The 22015-nt window shown below is 42.2% G+C and overlaps 1 protein-coding gene across 1 annotated transcript in view; it reads right to left on the bottom strand.

Moving 5' to 3' along the window:
* Positions 1–1585: 1585 nt before the first annotated feature.
* impg2a (interphotoreceptor matrix proteoglycan 2a) overlaps positions 1586–22015 on the bottom strand; it is a 33991-nt gene continuing 13561 nt past the window's right edge. The window contains exons 15-23 of the mRNA XM_085384976.1: positions 21031–21971; positions 20649–20936; positions 20323–20542; positions 19361–19571; positions 10579–10767; positions 8457–8658; positions 7893–7972; positions 7242–7305; positions 1586–4082 (exon numbers count right to left, since the gene is read on the bottom strand). Coding sequence (XP_085241102.1) covers positions 7263–7305; positions 7893–7972; positions 8457–8658; positions 10579–10767; positions 19361–19571; positions 20323–20542; positions 20649–20936; positions 21031–21971 — 2174 coding nt within the window. The 3' untranslated portion in view covers positions 1586–4082; positions 7242–7262. The remainder of the gene's footprint in view (positions 4083–7241; positions 7306–7892; positions 7973–8456; positions 8659–10578; positions 10768–19360; positions 19572–20322; positions 20543–20648; positions 20937–21030; positions 21972–22015) is intronic.

The raw sequence follows: 22015 nt of genomic DNA, 5'->3' as shown, positions 1-22015 counted from the left end.
AAAATTATTAGCGAAATCTTTGTACAAGCAGCAATGGGAGTATTAATATTTAAGTGTCTGTTCAGAACTGTACTAATATATTCAAGTTCTATCTCATTTTTCTCAGAGTCGAAAGAGACTAAAGTATGGTGTTCAGAATGTCGGAGAATTATTGAGTCTGTTATAGGACTGTTGCTATTTCAGCTGTGTCAACATGCAAGCAGCATTTTTTAAACATACTCCAGACAGCCAACATCAAACTCACCTCTCAGTCCTGGCAGATCAACTAATAAAAGCTGGTCTCAGTGCCAGCACACATCATGTAGTCATTCAGCTTCTTCTACATTCCTTCTTCATATCCAACTGGCAAATGCTATTTAAGGCACACAACTTCAGCTGCCTTAGACTGCCTGCCAGCAGTCGCTGCACATATGCAAGCCACTTTGCAACCCACCTCCTCCTTTTGATGTCATGTCTGACACCTGCAAGGTCCGCTGAGCTCAGTATGTTTGGATCTTGCATCAGCTGCTGTTCTGTCTAACGACAGAGCAATGCCACCAAATATAAATGAAAGCAGATATTTACTCACTGCCCACTTGAAAAGGTACATTTTGCTAGTACTGGGTTTGACCCCCTTTTGCTTTCATAACTACCTTAATTCTTCATAGAATAGATGTAACAGGGTGCTGGAAACAATTTTTCCTTAGTGGTATGATAGCAGTAGATAGATGTGTCAGCCCCACAAGCAGCAGCTTGAACTGCATAGATCCATGCTTTTTGACTCATCAGACCAGCTAACGTCTTCTTTGACCAATTTTGATGAGTTGGTGAAAATCCTTACTTTCCTGTTTTTAGCTGACAGGAGTGATACCAGGCGTGCTCTGCAGCTGTAGCCCATCTGCTTAAAGATTTGATGTGTTTTGATACAGTGATGCTCTTCTGCATACTTGTAACGAGTGGTTATTTGACTTACTGTTACCTTCAAATCAGCTCAAAGCAGTCAGGGCGTTCTTCTCTTACTTCTGAAATGAAAACATTTTCAACCAAAGAACATGTCAGATAAGTATTCCCTTTTAGAGCATTCATTGTAAACCCTAAGATGGTTGTGTGGGAAAATCCTAGTAGATCAGCAGTTCCTGGTATGGACCTATGGACCAGACCATCTGACACCATGACAATCTGACAATCATGTCACGTTCAAAGTCACTGAAATCACTTTCCTTCCTGATGTTTGATTTGAAATTCAGCAGGTCATCTTGGCCATCTCTGCTTAGCTAAATGTACTGAATTGCTGCCATGTGACTGGCTGATACACATTTTCATTAACTGCAGCAGTTGAATAGGTGTACCTAACAATGTGGCTGATGAATATAAATAGCAATGTTCTTTTAACAAGATTCCTGCTGACTGAAATGTAATATTTGCTGCTAGGTTTATGCTTAGCAGTTGCCAACATGACATCGTAATTTGCAGACAGTGTGTAAATAATGTCCAGTACCATGGTGGTAAATGGAAAGTAAAATTTTAACGTAAATGTGCTTCGTGATTCTTCACACAGGAGTGGATTCTTCATTTTATAATAAAATATTTTATTTTTGTACTTGTTACACCTTATTAGTCCTTTACACAGCTGCACAGCATGATAACACTGTTAACATGGTGTCATCAGTATAAAAAGAAAATGTTGAAACACTGCAAACACACACAATTTACATCCTACAGGACAACTGCTATTTTAATGGCAGGACACTGTATGTGATGATTGGCTTGTTTGTCCAGGTAGCGGATGTTATAAATGGTGGTGGTAAAAACTGTATGCAGACAAAAAAAAGCATACATATACAAATTGAAAATAAGTTGCAAAAGGCATGACAATATCATAAGAGTCCGTTCCACCAGTGTTGTTTTTCTCACTTGTGTAGAGCTCTAACAGAAGACCAAAGGATGGGATATGTGCTATGTAAACAAGAAGCTAGGACATTATTTATATCCAACATTATAATATTGTGGCCTCCTATAACAGAATCAGCGGATAAACTGGATGACGATAAAAACTAACTGGGTTGTAGCTATTAGGGTCCTCTAAAAGGACCAAAAGGGTCAAGTCCAACAAATCCAGGGAGGAATGGATGGGAATGCCAAAGAAAGCACTGGGTTTAGTCTGTCAGAAGGTTTCAGATTAAAGAAGAGTATCGTGGCCAGATAAGCAGACAAAGGACAGATCACTTTTTTAAAAAATCGCTGGTAACCGTACAGCTTCTCTCAGCAGAAGACATAGCTTGAGGTCATCTTTCCAAAGAGCATATGTTGTTTATCAGTTCGCTCATCCTAGTTTTTCCTGTTCTTCCAGTTTGCATTGCATTTTACATCTGAAAGCACATCATTTGGTCAAATCCCTGGGCCGCTTGCCTTGGAGCATTTTTCCACTGAAACGTGTTTTCACTTATTTCTGAGCTGTAGAAGGTTCATGCTCTCTGCCTTTCTTCCCTCACCAGCATTTTTTTCACTCTTGTCTGCTTTGTCATACACTATAAACAAACACCAAAGTTTGTCATTTATGAAGAGAAACAGAAACAGTCTAACACTTAACAAGTTCGCTGCTTTTGGCCACCTTAAAGGAATAGTTTGATTTTGTGACATACATTGTTCCTGGAGTACGTTTAGAGGAAGATGAATACCTCTTCGATATCTGCACATCCAAACGTACAAAAACTGAATATAAGCAGAAACTTTATTGCCTGGCTCTGTCTGGAGCACCGCTAAAGGCAAATCCACATATAAAGTTTTTCAAGTGGCGAAAACCCTCTTTTTATGTTTTTGTTCTTTGACGCACATAGTGAAGCATATTTTTGTACAGACGGCTATAAAGATGTAACAAATCTTCAATATTTATATAACACTATATGTAGAAAAGTACTTGCCCACCTACACATTACATCTGGACGACCTGCTCAGCCAATGAGACCTATGACATGAAGCTCTTGGCGCACAGTTACGGTGCTGATGTTAACAACAGAGGAGGTTTGGAGTTTTTGTTACACCAATTTCAGTTGATTGTAGTGGGAAGAAATTTTATGAAGTGATTTGTTGTACGGTGGCATCATATCCTCAAAATCAGAGAACTCATTACAAAGACCCATTCTTTCACAAATGCTTGTGAAGGCAGACTGTGTGGCTATTTTTCAGCTATTTCACCTGTCGCAATTGGACTGAAGACAAATGAATTCAAAGATTAATACTGTTCTCTTTACACATAGTTGTAGTTGTGGCCTTTTAGCTTTTTTTCAGGAATGACTGATCAGAATTCCACTGCCAGCTTTCTGGTTTCACTTTGACAAGTAAATTTCCCAAATAAAACTAAAAAAAATCTACATAAAAACACGCTCGTCTTGAGTTAATATGTTAAAGCCAACCTGACAGACTCTGTCAGAAACTGAGAAGCGTACATCTGAAAATGCTGAACTATCCTTTTAATGTAGGATAATATCCAAATATACATAATTGGTTTATTGGTGTTGCTTTTAAATTGTAAAAGCGAATCATTGCAGACCTACATTTCAAAGAGCATTTAATATTAAAATAGCACCATTTACTAAAAAAGTTGCTTTCTCAGTATCTCTCTGAGAATCCCTACTGTAAAGAGAAAAATCTTCCCTACCAGACATCAGTTTAGCTATATACATACAATACATACATATTCACATGTATTTATGTTCTTCCCTTTTAAGAATGGACAGGTAGGCATGATGAAAAGAGCCCATACTAAATAAAAATACTACTTGATGCAGTTCATCTGTCAAAATTTCAAGTAACAGGATGCGGTCTACTTTTCCTTGCAGGGAAATGTCCGATGAATAAGCAGCAGACGCATCCCCTGATGTCACAACAAGCTCACCCTGTCAAGAGAAGGCACTGAGGGCGGAGGAAGAAGCATCAGCACCTCTGCCCTCGCACAGGCAGAGACGGACGCAGACTTTTTGTGGAGAGACGTATGCTGTGAGACAGTCCAGTTTAAGCAGTGCAATCCAGGCTCTGAGAATTGTGGCAAAGAAAAGATGACAGTCTTGACGGGGAGCTTGACGTTGAGAAACACAGGTGCGTTTCTGTGAAGGGTGAGAGGAGTGTCAGTATGAAAGTTACAAACAAAACAAAATATACAGTATGGTACACACTCAAAACTATATAGTTACTATATTTTGCCTTTGAATGTATTATCTCTAATGATTGAGCACATGCTCTTGATTCAGCAAAATGAATTTAACATTAAGTTTTAGGAAATGTCTTATTTCTCTGTGATTCATGTGCAATATGCTGTGAGTGCACTGGTGAGCCAGGCTTTAATAGTTTGGAATTGTTGGAAATATGTAAATTTGGTTTTTGGGGACAGATGAAAAGACTGATATCGATCTTATTTCACCATATGAAGCTGAATCCAGCAGCCACTTAACTGCTCCTATACTAGTAATAGTGCTGTACTCAACCACTCATAAAAACAAAGAAAACAGTCCGATGTTTTACATTTTGTTTTAGTCTGCACTAATTTAAAAAGAATATAAAAAGCATACATTAAAAAATGCTGAACAAGTTGTTGAAAATCATTTAAATCCTGAGTGATTTTAATTTCTTCCACATCTGCAGAGAGCCAGTAACCCATGGGTCATTGAAAATGGAAAAGCAAAATGGAAAAGTATGACGTCATTTATCATTATCTACTGTACTTTATCTACTGCACGCTCAGTTTCTTCCCATCTACGGTGCGGTTTACACCAACCTAGGCAATCTGCTCTGGTAATCAATCAATTCGTTTGGAGTATTAAACCCCCCTTGTCATTTACTTGCCCTTTATCTTTTTTATCTTTTGTTTTCCTGCTCTTATGTACAAAATAGATAATAATCAGCTTCCTGAATTCTCGTTATCTAAATTTTCTTTACTGAAAAAGATAAATTACAATAAGTTAAGAATTAACTGGTGCTGTTCTTAAATGTATGAGAAATTACATTTCTTTTCTTACTTGATCACCATTCTTAAGAACTATATCGAGGAGTATTGTTAAAAGGAGTATTGTTTGCTTTCAGGAGCAAAGTGAAGGAGGAGATGAAAGCAGCACAGCGGGAGGTGAAACGCTGCCTGAGGGAAGCAAAGGACACCTACAGGAGGAAGGTGGAGCAGAAGTTGGAGAGGAACAATATGAGGGAGGTCTGGAATGGTGTGAAAACCATCACAGGCCACAACACCAAGAAAAGCACAGTGGGGGGGACTGTGGAGAAGGCAAACGAACTCAACAACTTCTTCAACAGGTTTGACCAGCCCACAACCCCCCCACCCTCACCCTCACTACAGAGTCCAATCCCCACTCTCCTACCTCCCTCGCTTCCCCCCCTTCCTGACACCATGACACCCCCCTCCTCCAATCCCTCTCTCAGCAGCAAGACATCTCCCCCCCTCCCCTCCTCCCAAACATCTCCCAGTGTCACAGTGGATCAGGTCAGGAGACAACTGAGGAAGCTTCGCCCCAGAAAGGCAGCAGGCCCAGACAAGGTGTGTCCTAGGATGCTAAAGGCGTGTGCTGCTGAACTTGGGGAGCCGCTACAACGAGTCTTCAACCTCAGTCTGCGACTGGGGAGAGTGCCCGCCCTATGGAAGACATCCTGCATCGTCCCGGTCCCCAAAAAGAACCGGCCCAATGAGCTGAATGACTTCCGACCGGTGGCACTGACGTCACATCTTATGAAGACTCTAGAGCGGCTCTTCCTCAACCTCCTCCGACCACAGGTACAACATGCCCAGGACCCACTACAGTTTGCATACAAGGTGGGTGTCGGAGTGGAGGATGCCATCCTGTACCTCCTACACAGAGCCCACTCACACCTGGATGGGGGAAAAGGCACGGTCAGGATCCTGTTTCTGGACTTTTCCAGTGCCTTTAATACCATCCGGCCCTGTATGCTTCAGGAAAAACTGAACAGGATGGAGGTGGACCCCTGCCTGGTCGCTTGGATCTCCGACTACCTCACCGACAGACCACAGTACGTCAGGCTGAAGGACATCACGTCTGACACAGTGGTCAGCAGCACAGGAGCACCACAGGGAACTGTGCTGTCCCCTCTTCTCTTCACCCTGTACACCTCTGACTTCTGCTACAACTCTGAATTATGCCATATTCAGAAGTTTGCAGACGACACAGCCATCATGGGGTGTATCTGGGATGATCAGGAAGAGGAGTACAGAAGTCTGGTGAGGAACTTTGTCGCATGGAGTCACACAAACCACCTGCAACTCAACACCTCAAAGACTAAGGAACTGGTTGTGGACTTCGGGAGGTCTAGAGCAGGTCCACTGCCGGTTCAGATAGAGGGGGAGGAGGTGGAGGTGGTCAACAAGTACAAGTACCTCGGGCTGTGGGTGGACAATAAACTGGACTGGTCATGCAACACAGAGCACCTGTATAAAAAAGCCCAAAGCCGACTGTACTTCCTCAGGAGGCTGAGGTCTTTTAACATCTGCAGGAAGCTCCTGAGGATGTTTTACCAGTCGGTGGTTGCTGGAGTACTTTTCTATGCTGTGGTGTGCTGGGGGAGCAGCACAGCAAAGAAGGACTCATCCAGGCTGGAGAAACTGATCAGGAAGGCTAGCTCTGTGGTCGGCATGAAGCTGGACACTCTGGTGACAGTGGCAGAGAAAAGGACATTAAAGAAACTGATGGACATTATGGACAATGCCAGGCATCCTCTGCACACAGCCATTAACAACCAGAAGAGTCTGTTCAGTGACAGGTTGCTTCTCCCAAAGACAAGAACTAACAGACTTAAAAACTCCTTTGTCCCACACGCCATCAAACTGTTTAACTCCTCTCTGGAGGGGAGAGGGAGGGGCAACAGGAGGACAAAGGAGGGGGGAACAACTAAGCTGTAGTGCCTCTTCACCTCACTGTGCAATACCTTTTGTGCAATACTTTTGTAAATAGTCAACAGTGCAATAGACTCAATACTTGAAATGTGCAATTCACTTGTATTTTTATTTTTTATTCCTATTTATTCTATTTATCCCCTTCGTATATTTTATTTATATTGTCTCTGTATTTATATATATGTGTGTGTGTGTGTGTGTATTTATATATATAATATTCTGTAACTCTGTAACTTCTGTCGGTGCTGTGCTTTTTTGGAAATCGAATTTCCCAGAGGAACCCACCCAAGGGATTAATAAAGTTCTATCTAATCTAATCTAAAAAAGAACAAGCATTCAGATTAAGGCAAAATACCTCACTGTTCACAGGACGGCTTCATATCTGTGTAGAGGAGCTCTCTCTCTGGGTATCCAGGACACTGTAGTACATGCAGAGGCATAGAAAAAGCATATATTAACCTTTATTTATGCAAGAAGTGAAACTCTTATTTTTGGGAAAGTCTTGGGCTTGGATGGGCAGGATTACATGGGAGAGAGCACACACACTCCACACAGAAGTGCCCAGCTTGGGTTCAAATCCAGGACTCCTTTGCTGTGAGAAAACAGTGCTAATCACTGAGCCACCATGCTGTAACATTAGATAATATCATTAGATACTTCTGAGGTTGATAAGTTACTTTATTACATTCAACATGGAACTACAATTTCACTCAGCTTGGTTTGGAGGTGATCTATTACCAGATACGGCTTAAAAACAATCAGTACCACGGGGAAACTGCTATCGCCAGGCAAGCTGGCAGTGGAATACATGTCTGCATCTTGTAATGGTTTCAACCTCACTGTATCAGTTCCAGGTCTGGCTGGTGACAATTTAGGAATGATAAATGTGTCCTGTTGGCCTCCTGTATCTCAAACTCGCTTCCCCTTCTCCTCACAGCCTGGTTTGTTTGGCCCGTTTCTTTATCTGATCATAGTCCAAAAAGAGGATAACAAGTGAGCCGCTTACGCTTGGTGCTGCCGTACAAAGTCTGCAAACTGCCGGTCCTTAGCGTAGAGCTCAATGATGCGTATCCTGTCTTGGATTTCCTACAGAAAAACAGGATATATGTCCAGAAGGAACATTACATCACAGGCAGATAAACAGTAAACTCAACAGGCTGCAGCTTAGTGAAAACATGACATCAGAAAAAAGCCACAAAGAATTTTAAGTCAACAAAAGGCAGATGGCAATAAAAACCTGATATTAATTATTTTTCATCATAGACAGGTAAAACGTGTAATTAATATGTATTGCTCTTGGTGTGTAACTTCCTCAAAATTCCCAGCTGCACTGCACTCTTTTTTTGTTTTTTGGCCCAAACAGCAACAGCAATTTTCTCACAAAATTCGAGCCAAACAGTCTTCTGAGTGTTGTATAAACTTAAGCCTGGTGTTTTATGTGTACAGAGTAGACAGGGTGACTTGGGAATTACTTCTGCTTACTAATCCAAGAGTTAAAAGAAATAATGAGGTAAAGAAAAGACAACCCTCTCTTCTAATTCAACCACTGGACTGTAGTTCTCTCACGAACCTCCCTAGTCAGTTCGCTGTTCTCATAGATGTGTCGTATCTCCTCGCTGCTGAAGTCAGTGGAGGCCTCAGCGCTGGCACTGCTGTACACGGGAGCTTCAGGGTAGCGGCGGTAGTAGTGACTGTAGCCTGTGGTCGCTTCACTCTCATACATGGGGTTGTACTTGGTCGCCCTCTCTAAAGATGGGAGACTCTCTGCTCGCCTGCAAAATGACACAAACAGTGAAGTCAGTCGCATGGTAGAGAAAGGGTGGGAAACAGAGTCACACATCCAGGAGGAAGAAGTCAGGAAAAGAGCTCCGCGGCCATGAAAAATGTTATTGTACGTTTCATCAATAACTTGTGCCCATTAGAAAGTAGTACATGGGAATAAGAAATTGTAGCACTTATTGATGAGTGGCTATGAGAAATGCAGTCTGTTGTTGACTCACTATAGCAGCCAAGCTCCATAGGGCTATTATAACACGTAAGGCATGGATGAATTTGACAAATGTTGTTTAGCAGAAGCTTTAAATAATGACAAAAACAGATGTGGACCAGATATGAAAATATTGCATGCAATATGCTGCAGTTTTACAAAGGAGAAATGAACCTTGTCTACTCCTCGCTCGCTGAACTAGCACACACTCTCTAATGAGGGTGTTCTGATTGCTCTGTATAGGATCCAGTGTGTGCCAAATTCAAGCGACTGCCTTGACATGTGATAGGGTAAAATGAATTCAACAATAAAGCCTCTCAAAATCAAAATATAATGGAATTAAAACTAATTTATCCATGCTTCATGCGTAATAATAGCATTATAGAGTTCACATAGTGTGGCCAGTAAACAACAGACTAGTTATCTTGAGGCCACGCATTATTAACACACACACACACACACACATTTTTATTCATCAGCTACACAATGATTTACATCCTCCGTAACACTGTGGGTCTCAGTAAATAAGATGTTATTGTGGAATAGCCTTTATTAGGCTTAGATAAGCCAGCCTGCTTGTGCCAGAAAGTCAGATTCCAGACTAGTAGAAAGCCTAATGTGTTATGTGTTTAAGGCTTTTCAGCAATAGATCAGCACCATATCAGTCATTCTCCACAGACAGGTCCGGGATCCATGCCAGACAGATCTTTGTGTGTGTGTGTGTGTGTGTGTGTGTGTGTGTGTGTGTGTGTGTGTGTGTGTGTGTGTGTGTGTGTGTGTGTGTGTGTGTGTGTGTGTGTGTGTCAGAGGAATTCAGGAAAGGAGCAAAGCAGGACACTCCAAACATCCAGGCAGCAGGAGACGATGGCTGTACCGCTGTAAGTTTAGAAGGATAAAGAGATGGTACAGTGGAAACTTTGACTGTGGCGACTGGCCTGGGATTTCTCAACTTAGTCTGTCCCCTCAAGAAAATAACCACGCTGATTGCATGGAAGAGGGTTGGTCATCAAACAGACTAAATTTAAGTATTTCTCTTCACTATCAAACCATAAAGTATGGTTTCTTTCCATTTAAGACTGACTGACAAAAGGATTTAGTGTTAATTTTCCTATTTTAATCAAATTTAATATCCATTTAAAGACTGAACCATGAAATAATTGTCAGAAAAAAAATTTCTGGCAATTTTTTTGAATAAATAAATAATGATTTGCATATATGATTTTTAATTGGTATCACACAAAACTCAGGTATCAAATACGATAGACCAGGCGTTAACATTTTCCACTGTAGCATGCACCATACGCATTAAATACAGCTCCAAATCTTAACTGAAACTATTTAAACTGTTAAATGTGGCTTCAGTGGATGAATCTGTAAATGAAAAACTGAAGTTCTGTGAAATATGCATTATATTGATACTCAGGTGTGGAGTGCACTGAAAAGCTGGTTTCTCAGTCGTGAACATGCCCTTGAGCCTTCTGAATGGTTTGCCCACTGTAGAAATCTAAATCCAACAGCTTTACAGAGAGGCAGCGAGATTAAAAGCACAGTCATAATTACTAAAGTCAAACAACATTACAAATATCCTGTAAACTCTTAACTGCAACAGAAATCCAAATTCTTTCATTATTAAACCATCCCCATGTGCTCTGTGGTGTTGAAATGACTCTTTGGGTACTAACAGCATTTGACGTGCACTCCTTACCGTATGGGGTCCTCTGACTCATCCTTGTCATACTGATCCCGTAAAGTCCTGGCCAGGAAGAAGATGACTCCAGAGGCCACCAAGAGGAAGCCAGCTACAGAGGCAATCGCTATGCCAACAACCAGCGGCTCGGACACGTACTCCTCGCAATGTTCTCCTCTGTACCACCAGTTCTCCCCGACGCGACACCTGGGGATGACGTTGGAAATTTTTCAAAACCGCGATAACATTTTTTTCCAGTGTTCAAAAAACGAAAAAGACGAGAAGCATTGGAAACAGCAGAAGATGAAAATGCTGCATCCCACATCATGATTCATACATACACGTCATGCGTCATGTTGTAACGTCTCTTTCTTTCACTGAATAACAAAAATCTTTAAAAAGTCATCACTGACGACAACAAGTCATTAAATCATTAATACTTTTGGAATAAAGAATCAACAATTCACACCACTCGTTTGGAGCACCACAACACTTTTGTTGGACGGTGTGAGGTAAACAACGATCCAACAGCATCTGGAGCTGCCTGTGTGTTTTACGATGTGGTAGTGGGTGTGAAACAAATGTTAAGCACTCATCTTGGAACAAAGGCCCGTCCTTGTTTGTTCATAATCACTCAAGTTGAGCACACCACATACAAAATCGTGAACATAGCCACCGGACATATTTCTGTCACTGATGTTGGATTGTTCTTGGCACGTCATCTTGTGCACAACTTACACACCACATACAAATTTGCATGTTTGGATATAGATGCATATGCACAGATCTTTAGTCACACAAAACAAAGCCTGTGATCATCAGGAATGTCTTGGAAAATATGTAAAAGCATCTAAGGTAGTATAAAATTTAAGAAAGGGTTTGGACTATATCACATTAAACTGAAATCTTTTATCCTGGAGCAGAGAAAATTAATCACCATGTTAATCACATCTTAGCGTTACTGTTTTCAAGTATGTACAGGGCAACAAAAATAAATGTCTTCTGGTGTAGATAACTGAATATTAACTGGCAAAGTTTTGAGCCTTTGCAGATTTGCTAAAATCTAATACATTTTATTTTTAGGCACCTTTAAAAACCCTCAAGGACAAATTACATTAGTACAGCAAATTAAAAACATATACACAACAGTGATCAAAGTAACAATTGACTAAGACTATGTTACAATGAATGGTATGCATTTCTGAACAGATGGGTTTTGACCCATGATTTAAAAATAGAAAGAGAATTTATGGTGGAAGTGCACACCAAAGTCATGGGGCAGGGCAACGAAAGGCTCTGAGTCACAAAGTCGTCAGAAGAGCAGATGGAATAAACAAAAGAGAAGCTGAAGCGGAGTATGGGAGAGGGTAAGGTCAGAAAATAAATCTGGGCTGGTCTAATTATATTTTGTACCTGTAGCACTTGGTAAAGTGTAAAGCTAAAATATGTCCAAAACATTGCATAAATCTGTTGGTATTTGTGTTATTCAACTATATGTTTGGATTTTTGGCTGCTACATGTTTTTCCACCAGTAGGGGGCAGTCACGAAAAAAGAAAAACTATGTTCGAAAAAGGAAAAGAAGAAGAGTGTATTTTTGGGCTCTGTATGTGAAAGCCACGGTTCTGAAGTACCCAAATAAACTCGGTTCTGCTGTTTACACCAAGTTGTCCTGGAGTGGTGTAACATTTTGGAGGTTCCACCGAGATAGTTTTTGGGACTACTTCACACAGAGGAACACAGTAAAGGAGCGTGACAGAGCAAAGGAGCTAATGCTAACGGATTGCGACAGTCTAGCTAATGCCACGGAAACTGTGTTTTCTCCGGTCGGATACACTGAGAGAGTTTTACTCGTCTTAGTTATCTTTCAAGCATGTCTGTGAACCGTGAAGATTTTTTGTTGGAATTGGAGCAGAAGTTATGTGGACTTTCTTTGGAAGAACTGCTCAGAGTATGTGAACTATGTAATATTACAGAAAAGGGCAGCAAAGAAATACAAAGCAAATCTCGCAGAGCTCTCGTTAAGCTTATTAGCCAGTTTTGTGAACGAGAAGAGCTTTTACAGCGAGAGGGTGAAGGCATGTCGGTGCTTCTGGAGCTAAATGATGTGCTGGTTTTGCTGGTGGAGGCGCGGTCAGCGGCTGTCGGCGCAGGAGCGGTGGTCCGGTCTTCATCTTCAGACAGAGCGGAGATGACGGTGGAGGCTGTGCACGAGGAGCAACTGGCAGCGGCGCGGGCACCTCCGGAGCAGCGGACAGGGCCGATGACATCGCTAGAGCATCAGGCGGCTCAAGGGACATCAGCGGAGCAGCAGGTGGCCATGAGGACGTCGCTGGACGGCGAAACACAGCGCAAGGGGAGAGACTGTATTGGCAACAGCTGCTGTAATGTTTCATCAGGTGGATTCAGAAAAGACTTCAGGATAAGTGGACATGTGGGTGAGTCTACAGCTAAAGACACGCTGAGTTTCAGTAGCTTAGAGCACCAGATGGAAAGCGGCTTAAAAACGGGCTACTCTGAAGCTGAGATTGTGGAGGCTGTCATACGTGCCATCAGTCCTGGGTTAAAACTAAGGAGCTATTTGGAAGGGAAAGAAGATCTCACATTGACCAGCCTGAGACAAGTTCTAAAAGCCCATTATGCAGAAACGGATGCAACAGTACTGTACCAGCAATTAACCAAAGCTACACAGGGGGCAAATGAAACACCACTTGAGTTCCTGATTAGAGTGCTGGATTTGCGTCAAAAAATCCTTTTCGCATCTGAGCGCACCCAGTCTAGCCTAAAGTATAACAAAGAACTTGTTCAAAGTCAATGTTTTCAGTCCATTAGAACGGGTCTTCTAAATGACAATGTCAGAGCAGAAATGAGAGCATATTTGCAGGATGAAAACTGTAGCGATGAACTCTTATTAATGAAAATGCAAACAGCCCAGTACAATGAAAGCGAGAGAGCATTAAAGGCAAAAGCCCACAGGTCATTTAGAACAGGACTAAATGTAGTTGAGCAGAATGTAGCGCTTACTGATCCCCGCACAAGCCAGCCTGACACAAAACTGGCTAAAACCCTCAAAGATAACTCCTTATTTGCAAAAATTGAGGAAAGTAACTCAGCAATTAGGGAACTCACAGGACAGGTAGCTTCACTAGTGCAAACTGTCCAACGAGATAGAAGTGGTGATGGTGGTAGACAAGTCAGGGCGTACAGAAAGGCAGCTCAGAGACCAAAAAGGCGATGCTCTGCATGTCAACAAGAAAACAGGGACTGTGACCATTGTTTCAAATGTGGCAGTGACTCTCACTGGGCAAAGGGATGTAAAGTAAGGGGAGCTCAGAAGCAGGAAAACTGGGCGGGGCTGTGACTGCGGGACAAGCCACAGCTTTACCACCAATGTCCCAATGTGATAACATTCCCAAGGCCCAAAGCTTATCCCTAGCATCACCAACTGACTCAGGAAATCCTAAAATTAGGAACCAACCCCCAAACGTGTTAAATTTAAGTACCAAAAAAAGAAAAGTAGCACAGCTCGTGGGCAGAAAGTGTCTAGTATGGTGTAGAATGAATAACTGCAAAACACAGGCACTGTGGGACACGGGAGCCCAAGTTTCAATAATGAGTGCATGCTGGAAATCAGACAATTTACCTCACTTAGAAGTTCACCCCATCAGCGATTTACTAAGTAAGGATGAACTTTTAGACTTGAGAGCTGTAAATGGATCTGAAGTCCCTTTCCAGGGTTGGGTAGAAGTTAGCCTTAGCCTTTGTGATTCGAGAGGAAAAGCTGTAGCTCAGAATGAGGTTCGGGTTCCAATCCTAGTAAGTCAGGATGTGATGCAAAAACCAATAATAGGGTTTAATGCTATTGAGGAACTGATAAAAAAAGACACTACTCAGTCCAGTGAAAGCTTGTCTTTACTCAGAAACTCTCTAAGAGTAGGATCAAGCAAAGCAGAAGCACTGTTGAACCTTATCCACACCACCAGTAGCGAGATAGTTACTTATCCTATCAGATCAGGACGCAAAGCTATTGTCGTACCGAGTGGACAAATGTACGGCGTTAGTTGTTCCATCAAAACAGACCTAAAGGTAAAAAGTGAAATGCTTTTTGAGCCAGATGAAAACTTGTCTTTAGATGAGGGTCTGAAATCTAACTGCCAGTTGCTGTCTATATCAGGCAGTACCCGCAAAGTCAATATCTATGTTACTAATGCTACCAAACATGACATTGTGCTGCCACCTAAAACCCTTCTAGGTAACATAGAGAGGGTAACACATAGTTATCCTGTAAATCTCAAAGAAGCTCAGATAGGCTCGATTGTAGAAAAAGACAATCAGAACCCACCTAGCTCAGCAGAAGAGCCTTGGGAACCACCTGTCAATTTGGGCCACCTTAACACAGAACAACAGGCAGTTGTCTTGGAAATGTTAAGGGAGGAGTCAGGCGCATTTGCTAAACACAAAGAGGAAGTTGGTTACATAAAAAATTTAAAAATGGATATCAAACTCACTGATCAGATTCCTGTAGCCAAATCCTATAATGCAGTCCCACGTGCTCTCTATGATGAAGTAAAAAGTCACATTCAGGACTTGTTAAAAAAAGACTTTATTCACAAATCAACCTCACCATATGCCTCTCCAATAGTGTGTGTGAGGAGGCGGGATGGAGGCCTGAGACTGTGTGTTGATTATAGGGGCCTCAATAAAAAGACCATTCCAGACAGACACCCTATTCCACGAATACAGGAAATCCTTGATGGACTTGGCGGCAATAGGTGGTTTAGTGTGCTTGACCAAGGCAAAGCGTACTATCAAGGTGAAATCAGCGAAGACTCAAAAAAATATACCGCCTTCACAACACCCTGGGGGCTGTATGAATGGAATAGAATCCCATTTGGACTCACCAATGCACCTGCAGCTTTCCAGCGGAGCATGGAGGAAAGTTTGGAAGGCTTGAGGGACAAAATATGCACTCCATATTTAGATGATGTTTTGGTGTACAGTCAAACATTTGAACAGCATATTGAAGATTTGAGATCAGTTCTCAAACGTCAGCGGGCTTGGGGAGTAAAACTAAGACCTGATAAATGTGACTTGTTTAAAAATGAGGTCCGCTATGTGGGCAAAATCATTTCAGCAGACGGCTACAAAATGGATGACAAAGAGGTACAAGCAGTACGAGCTTTGAAGGACAACCCACCAACAAACATTAAAGAGCTGAGAAAGCTTTTAGGATTTTTAGGATACTACCGAAGCTATGTACAAGATTTTTCAAGACATGCAAAGTGCCTATATGATTTACTCTCAGTTGACCACACCCAAACACCAGCGCGGTCAGCCAAGGCGGGGCATGCTGCACCCACCCAAAAAATCATATGGAGTGACAGCCACCAAAAAGCACTAGACTATTTGGTGGATGTTTTGACTAATCCACCTGTGATGGCTTATCCTAAGTTTGAGGAACCCTTCATTCTGCACATCGATGCTTCAGAAGAAGGCCTTGGTGCAGTTTTGTATCAAAGGCAGGACAGTAAATTAAGAGTCATTGGATATGGGTCAAGAACATTAACACAAGCTGAGAGGAACTACAGGTGGCACTCAGGGAAACTTGAGTTTTTGGCACTAAAATGGGCTGTGACTGAGCGCTTTAGAGACTATTTGTTCTATGCTCCCTCAGTGACAGTGTACAGTGATAACAACCCTTTAACCTATGTTTTAGGCACAGCTAAACTGAATGCAACAGGGCACAGATGGGTTTCCGAGCTGGCTGATTTTAACATAACACTGAAATACCGACCCGGAAAAAGTAACGTTGATGCAGACTTTTTGTCCAGAACACCTTCTAGTATGGATTCATACATGTCAGAATGTACTGAGCTGTGTTCGCCTGAAGTGTTAAGCGCAGTACTGAATGCCATTGAAACACAGGAAGACAAACAACTGGATTGGATATCAGCCATAACATGCAATCCAGAAGTAAACAAAATACTTACAGAAAATCTGCCAGATGTGAGGATCACAACGCAGGAGCTATTGCAAGCTCAAAAGCAGGACCCTGCCATAGCTTATGTTCTTAACTTAAAGAGTACTGGTGCGAGTCTTGACAAGACATCAGCGCTCAAAACCCCTACAGGAAAACAGCTACTACACGAGTGGAAAAAGCTGTTTATCTCAGATGACGGGTTGCTGATACGAAAGACTGTGACTTACACTCAGATTGTGATTCCGGAATCGCACAAAGAACTGGTGTACAAACACCTTCACTGCGAAATGGGTCACTTGGGGGTGGACCGTGTGATGAATTTGGCAAGGAGTAGGTTTTATTGGCCGAATATGTACAAAGATATTGAGTTTTTCATCACACAGGTGTGCAAATGTAATATTCAGAAAAAACCTACAGTTCAGTGTAGGGCCCCCATGTGTCACGTGCCAGCTACTGCACCCTTTGAAATGGTTTCAATAGACTATGTCCATCTCGAAAAGAGCAGGGGAGGGTATGAGTATATTTTAGTGTTACAGGACAACTTCACCAAGTTTGCTCAAGCAACAAATCTGGCAAAACAGCAGCAGACAAAATTTTTAATGACTTTTCCTTGAAATTTGGTTTTCCTGGTAAATTACATCACGATCAAGGCAGAGAATTTGAAAACCATTTATTCAAACAGCTGCAGAAGTACACAGGAATAGCCAATTCAAAGACCACACCCTACCATCCACAGGGGAACCCAGTGGAAAGGTTTAATCGCACCTTGCTGTCAATGCTCCGGACCCTGGATGAGGAAAAGAAAGGAAACTGGAGTGACTATGTAAACAAAGTTGTGCATGCCTATAATTGCACAACTAGTGACTCGACAGGGTACTCGCCCTTTTATTTACTCTTTGGTAGACATCCACGTCTCCCTATTGATGTAATTTTTGGACTGAGTGAGACGAACAAATGCAAATCATATGAGGATTATGCTCACAAATGGCAACAACAAATGAAAGAAGCATATGACATTGCATCCAGAAACATTAAAAAGACTCTGGCAAGAGGGAAATCACATTATGACCTGAAGAGACAAAGTGCTGTACTCTCACCTGGGGACAGGGTACTTGTCAGGAACATGTCAGAGAGGGGAGGCCCGGGAAAGTTACGCTCCTATTGGGAGGATCAAGTTCACATAGTGATCTCTCAAAAGGGGGAAAACAGCCCTGTTTATGAGGTTAAGCCGGAGCGTGGTGCTGGGCGAGGCCGTATCCTCCACCGCAACATGTTAATGCCCTGTAATGCATTACCGCTTCCCACAATAACAAGAACTGAACGAAGCCACACTACACAGACACAAAAACAAAGAGACCTACAAGACGCATCGAACCATATAGAGAGCTCAGATGATGAAGAACAGTATTGGTCTCAGAGAGTGAGGCACCACCACTGTCAGCCTCAAGGGGATTTAATGGTGTCTGCACCTGCTACTGAACTGGACCAGGACCTTCAGCGAAAGAGCACGGAGCTTAGAGTGGATGCTGAAGAGTTTCAAGTAGAAATGGTGAATGGACAAGGTAACGCTGAACATGACACCTCAGCATCATCAGACACTGTTGCTTCGCCAGGTCAGCCCAGTGAAATGAACCCAGAACTGTCGGAACCGCAGCCGAGAAGATCTCAGAGGGAGAGATGTCCACGGAAAATATTGACTTATGATGCGTTTGGCCAACCAGTTCAAAGAGCAATTGGTCACAGTGTTAACCCATTGTATGCCAGTGCAGCAGCACCGCCATTCTATGACCAGTTTGGAGTACCTTGGGCAGCTCTACAGATGCCTTACTATGCAGCTTATGTGCCAGTTAGTTATTATTGAACTGTGAAAGAGTTTTTTTGAATTTAAATGATGTTACTTTTCAAAAATGTATGGGGACTTACAAGGCCTTACCAATATGGTGACACAAGTATTTGATACTTTTGGGATGGTAGCGTAAGACATTGGATCGTTATGTTTGATGAGGTTAATTGTGATTAAATGGTTACTATCTAAGTTGATAAGCTCCGGAGCACGTGATAAAGTGATAGTAATGTCTTAGAGGGTAATAATTGTATGTGGACTGTTGGAAACAACTCAGCATTGTTATAAGCCGATGCTTATCTGGTAAGAGAGTAACATGTGATTCTGTCACCTGAGGTCCAATAGTGCATCATGAAAGTGATCTTAAAGCACTGCTAAATCCTATTCCGACTTACGCCATCTCTACGTTGTCACAAGGAAAAGAGAAGTATAGTTGTTTATTTTTGTTTCTTATTGTCATGTTTCCTCAATGTTGGGACAACATTTATTTAGCAGGGGAGGAATGTAGCACTTGGTAAAGTGTAAAGCTAAAATATGTCCAAAACATTGCATAAATCTGTTGGTATTTGTGTTATTCAACTATATGTTTGGATTTTTGGCTGCTACATGTTTTTCCACCAGTAGGGGGCAGTCACGAAAAAAGAAAAACTATGTTCGAAAAAGGAAAAGAAGAAGAGTGTATTTTTGGGCTCTGTATGTGAAAGCCACGGTTCTGAAGTACCCAAATAAACTCGGTTCTGCTGTTTACACCAAGTTGTCCTGGAGTGGTGTAACATACCCAACAAAGCTATAAAACATAATCTTCATTTTATTTACTTATTTATAATTTGCAAGGCCAGCTAGATTTATGGGGAGACCCAGCTAGCACTTGAAAATCTGTTTATGTGATGGAGTACTAGCCTCACAAATCTGCAAACTCAGACACACTATCCAGCACACAATCTCAGATCACTTCCCCTAATCCCCGCCTGTCACCCACCTGCAGATGGCTCCCTGGCCAGGGATGACGTCGCATTTGCCGTCATTGAGACAAAAGTCAGTCTGCAGCTCACAGATGCTCTGACAGGGCAAGCCATCCACGCTGAAATACCCAGCATTGCAGACGCACTCTGCCTCCCCAGACCACTTGTTCACTTTACACTCAGCGTACTCGTTACACGCCTGGAACTTACAGGGATCGGCCTGGTCACCTGTAAAATAAAATAACCTTCTCAAATGTGCATGGTCAAGAGAACTCAGACTACAAATGAACTACAAATTGAAATAGCTAACAACAAACGGACACGTACTAGTTGAACCCTGGAGTTAGTTACTATACCGGGATATGTCATTCTACTCACACTAACCGGTTGGTCAGAGTGAACAGTAGATAATGATATGTGTCAACATGGCTGCAGTCCAAGGAAGCCTGATTATCTCATTCCAGCTTATCTGTTTGTGACGCTCAGCTCTGCCACAAGTCACAATAATTCAATTCAGTTCAATTCAATTCAGTTTTATTTACGGAGAGCTAATTTTAAACAGGAAGAAACCTTCAGCAGAAGCAAACTCAGCAAGGGGAAAAAGGGGTTGGCAAGGTTTTGTAGGCTTTTGCGCACTGTGCTATACTTTGCCTTAGAATACCTTAGAATACTTTGCAAAGCAATATTCTAAGGTGACAATGAAGTAAGTGTTTAAAATTTATGGAAATAAGCCAATTGCCTTCTTTTCATGAGTTTGTTATACAATGCTAGCATGAAAGCATTTAAAAAGGCTAATTTAGATCCCCAAATACATGCAAGGAAGTAGCTAAAGATAGCTGGTGACAGGTGAGACTTTCTCATAGAACAGTGGTTCTTGGCAACAAGAACAGAAATAGTGATTTCTTTAGGAGACCTTTGACAGGGATCTCAAGAAGAAGTGCTGTCCTTATGACAGCACTGGTTGTCAGTGAGAGCATACCTGATTCAACATCCAGTGAATACTTGTCAATGGCCAGGTTCATGGTCTGGTAGGCTGTGTTACAAAAGTCCTCCAAGATTAAGTAGACAGTTGTTGTGACGCCACGAGCCACAGGCTTCCCGAATTTCATCCGGCTGTTGACTACAATGCTCCCATTTCGGAAGTTCAAGATCTCCAGGTTCTCAAAGTGACTGAGGTTGGATTGTAGGTAGGGCACAAGCTAGGGAACAGTTGAAAAATGTGCAGTTTGATGTTACAAGCAAAAGGATTTTACACAGGATTGTGAATAATGAAAATAACAAATACTGCAAGACGCAGGCATTTACCAGCTCGAGGAAGCGTTGCTCCAGAGCTTTGTACTCTGGGGAACTCTTGTTAAAGAGATCCTCTGAGAAGATCATGTTGGTCACCCTCAGACTAAAGAAAACCATTAGTGCTCGTCCAGGGTTTACAGGCATGGCAATACTAGCCTGGTCTGTGCCGTGGCCCACACCTATTGGGAATCCGGTGCTGCCCTCCTCTGTGTGGTTAATCAAACCATAACCATACTGAACCACATTATAACCATGGTCTCCAGTGGTGGTATCGTCCAAGCCATCATCAGTAGTCTGGATCTAGGCGATAAGAAAGTAAAATGATTTGATTATCAGATGCAGACAGCATACATTTTTTGTTCAAAACAAATCTTGTTTGATTCTATTGCTTTACCTCCACCAGTAAAGGCATGTCTGTGTCAGGCTCATCATCAAAATCAGGGTTTACATAAGAGATACGGGTAAAGGGTGACTCCCTCTCTGGAGACAGAGCAGTTGGTTGGGCAGGGCCCAGAGAATCTGTCACTGGTGGTTCAGGAACATCTTTGTTAACCAGTAAGATTTCATCATCTGTAAGATCTTCTCTAGAGATCTCTGGAGTTTCTGGAGGCTCTTCTACTACAACTGGAGCTTCAGACAGAGCCTCTTCATTTCTTTCGTGATCCTGATTTTCTACTGATTCTTCCAAGCCATTCTCTTCAAATACAGGTTCCTCGGGGCTGGCCGACAGCACATTAATGGCTGAATTTTCTGGTCTTAGGGTGTTAGCCTCCTCATTATCAGGTGGAATATCTGCAGGGTTAGACTCTTCTGATGTCCCCTCAATGGAGTTATCGCCAACAGGAAGAAGACTCATCTTCGTTGGCTCTGGCTGTGATGCTTCACTAGTTATATCTACAGCATCTGGAATTGGTATTTGGGGAGGTAAACCCTTTTCTTCCTTGGTTTCAGTTATGACAGTAAAGATTTCAAGTTCCTCTATAATCTCAACAACATCATCTGGATTCTCCTCTTCCATAGGTACAGCTGTAGGTCCAAATGTCTCTTCCTCAGCTCCAGATGTAACATCTGCATTTATGGTGATTTCTTCTGTTTTCACCTCTTCCTCTGAAGCAGTTTCCCCAAGGGACATTTCCTCCTCTTCTGGAGTGATTGTAGATGGTTCAATTAGCCCCTCCAAAACATCTGGGACTGAACCAGAGGCTTCAATTTCTACTGGGGGTTCAGGCAGTGTGACGCTTCCTGGCAGTTCAGCTGGAAGGTCTTCAGGTGGAGGAGGTTCTACAGAGAAAATCTGCACAGTATCCTCCAGCAACAAACCCTCCTTCTCAATCCCTGAAAAAACAAAGATAAGAAGAAACTCACTCTCTATTATAGAA

The sequence above is a fragment of the Rhamphochromis longiceps genome, linkage group LG16 (genome assembly GCF_057381845.1).
Source record: "Rhamphochromis longiceps isolate RC_006_pf linkage group LG16, R_longiceps_female_GT1.1, whole genome shotgun sequence".
NCBI lineage: Eukaryota > Metazoa > Chordata > Actinopteri > Cichliformes > Cichlidae > Rhamphochromis > Rhamphochromis longiceps.
The sequence above is the reverse complement of the archived record's forward strand: the minus strand, read 5'-3'. Positions and strand labels throughout refer to the sequence as shown.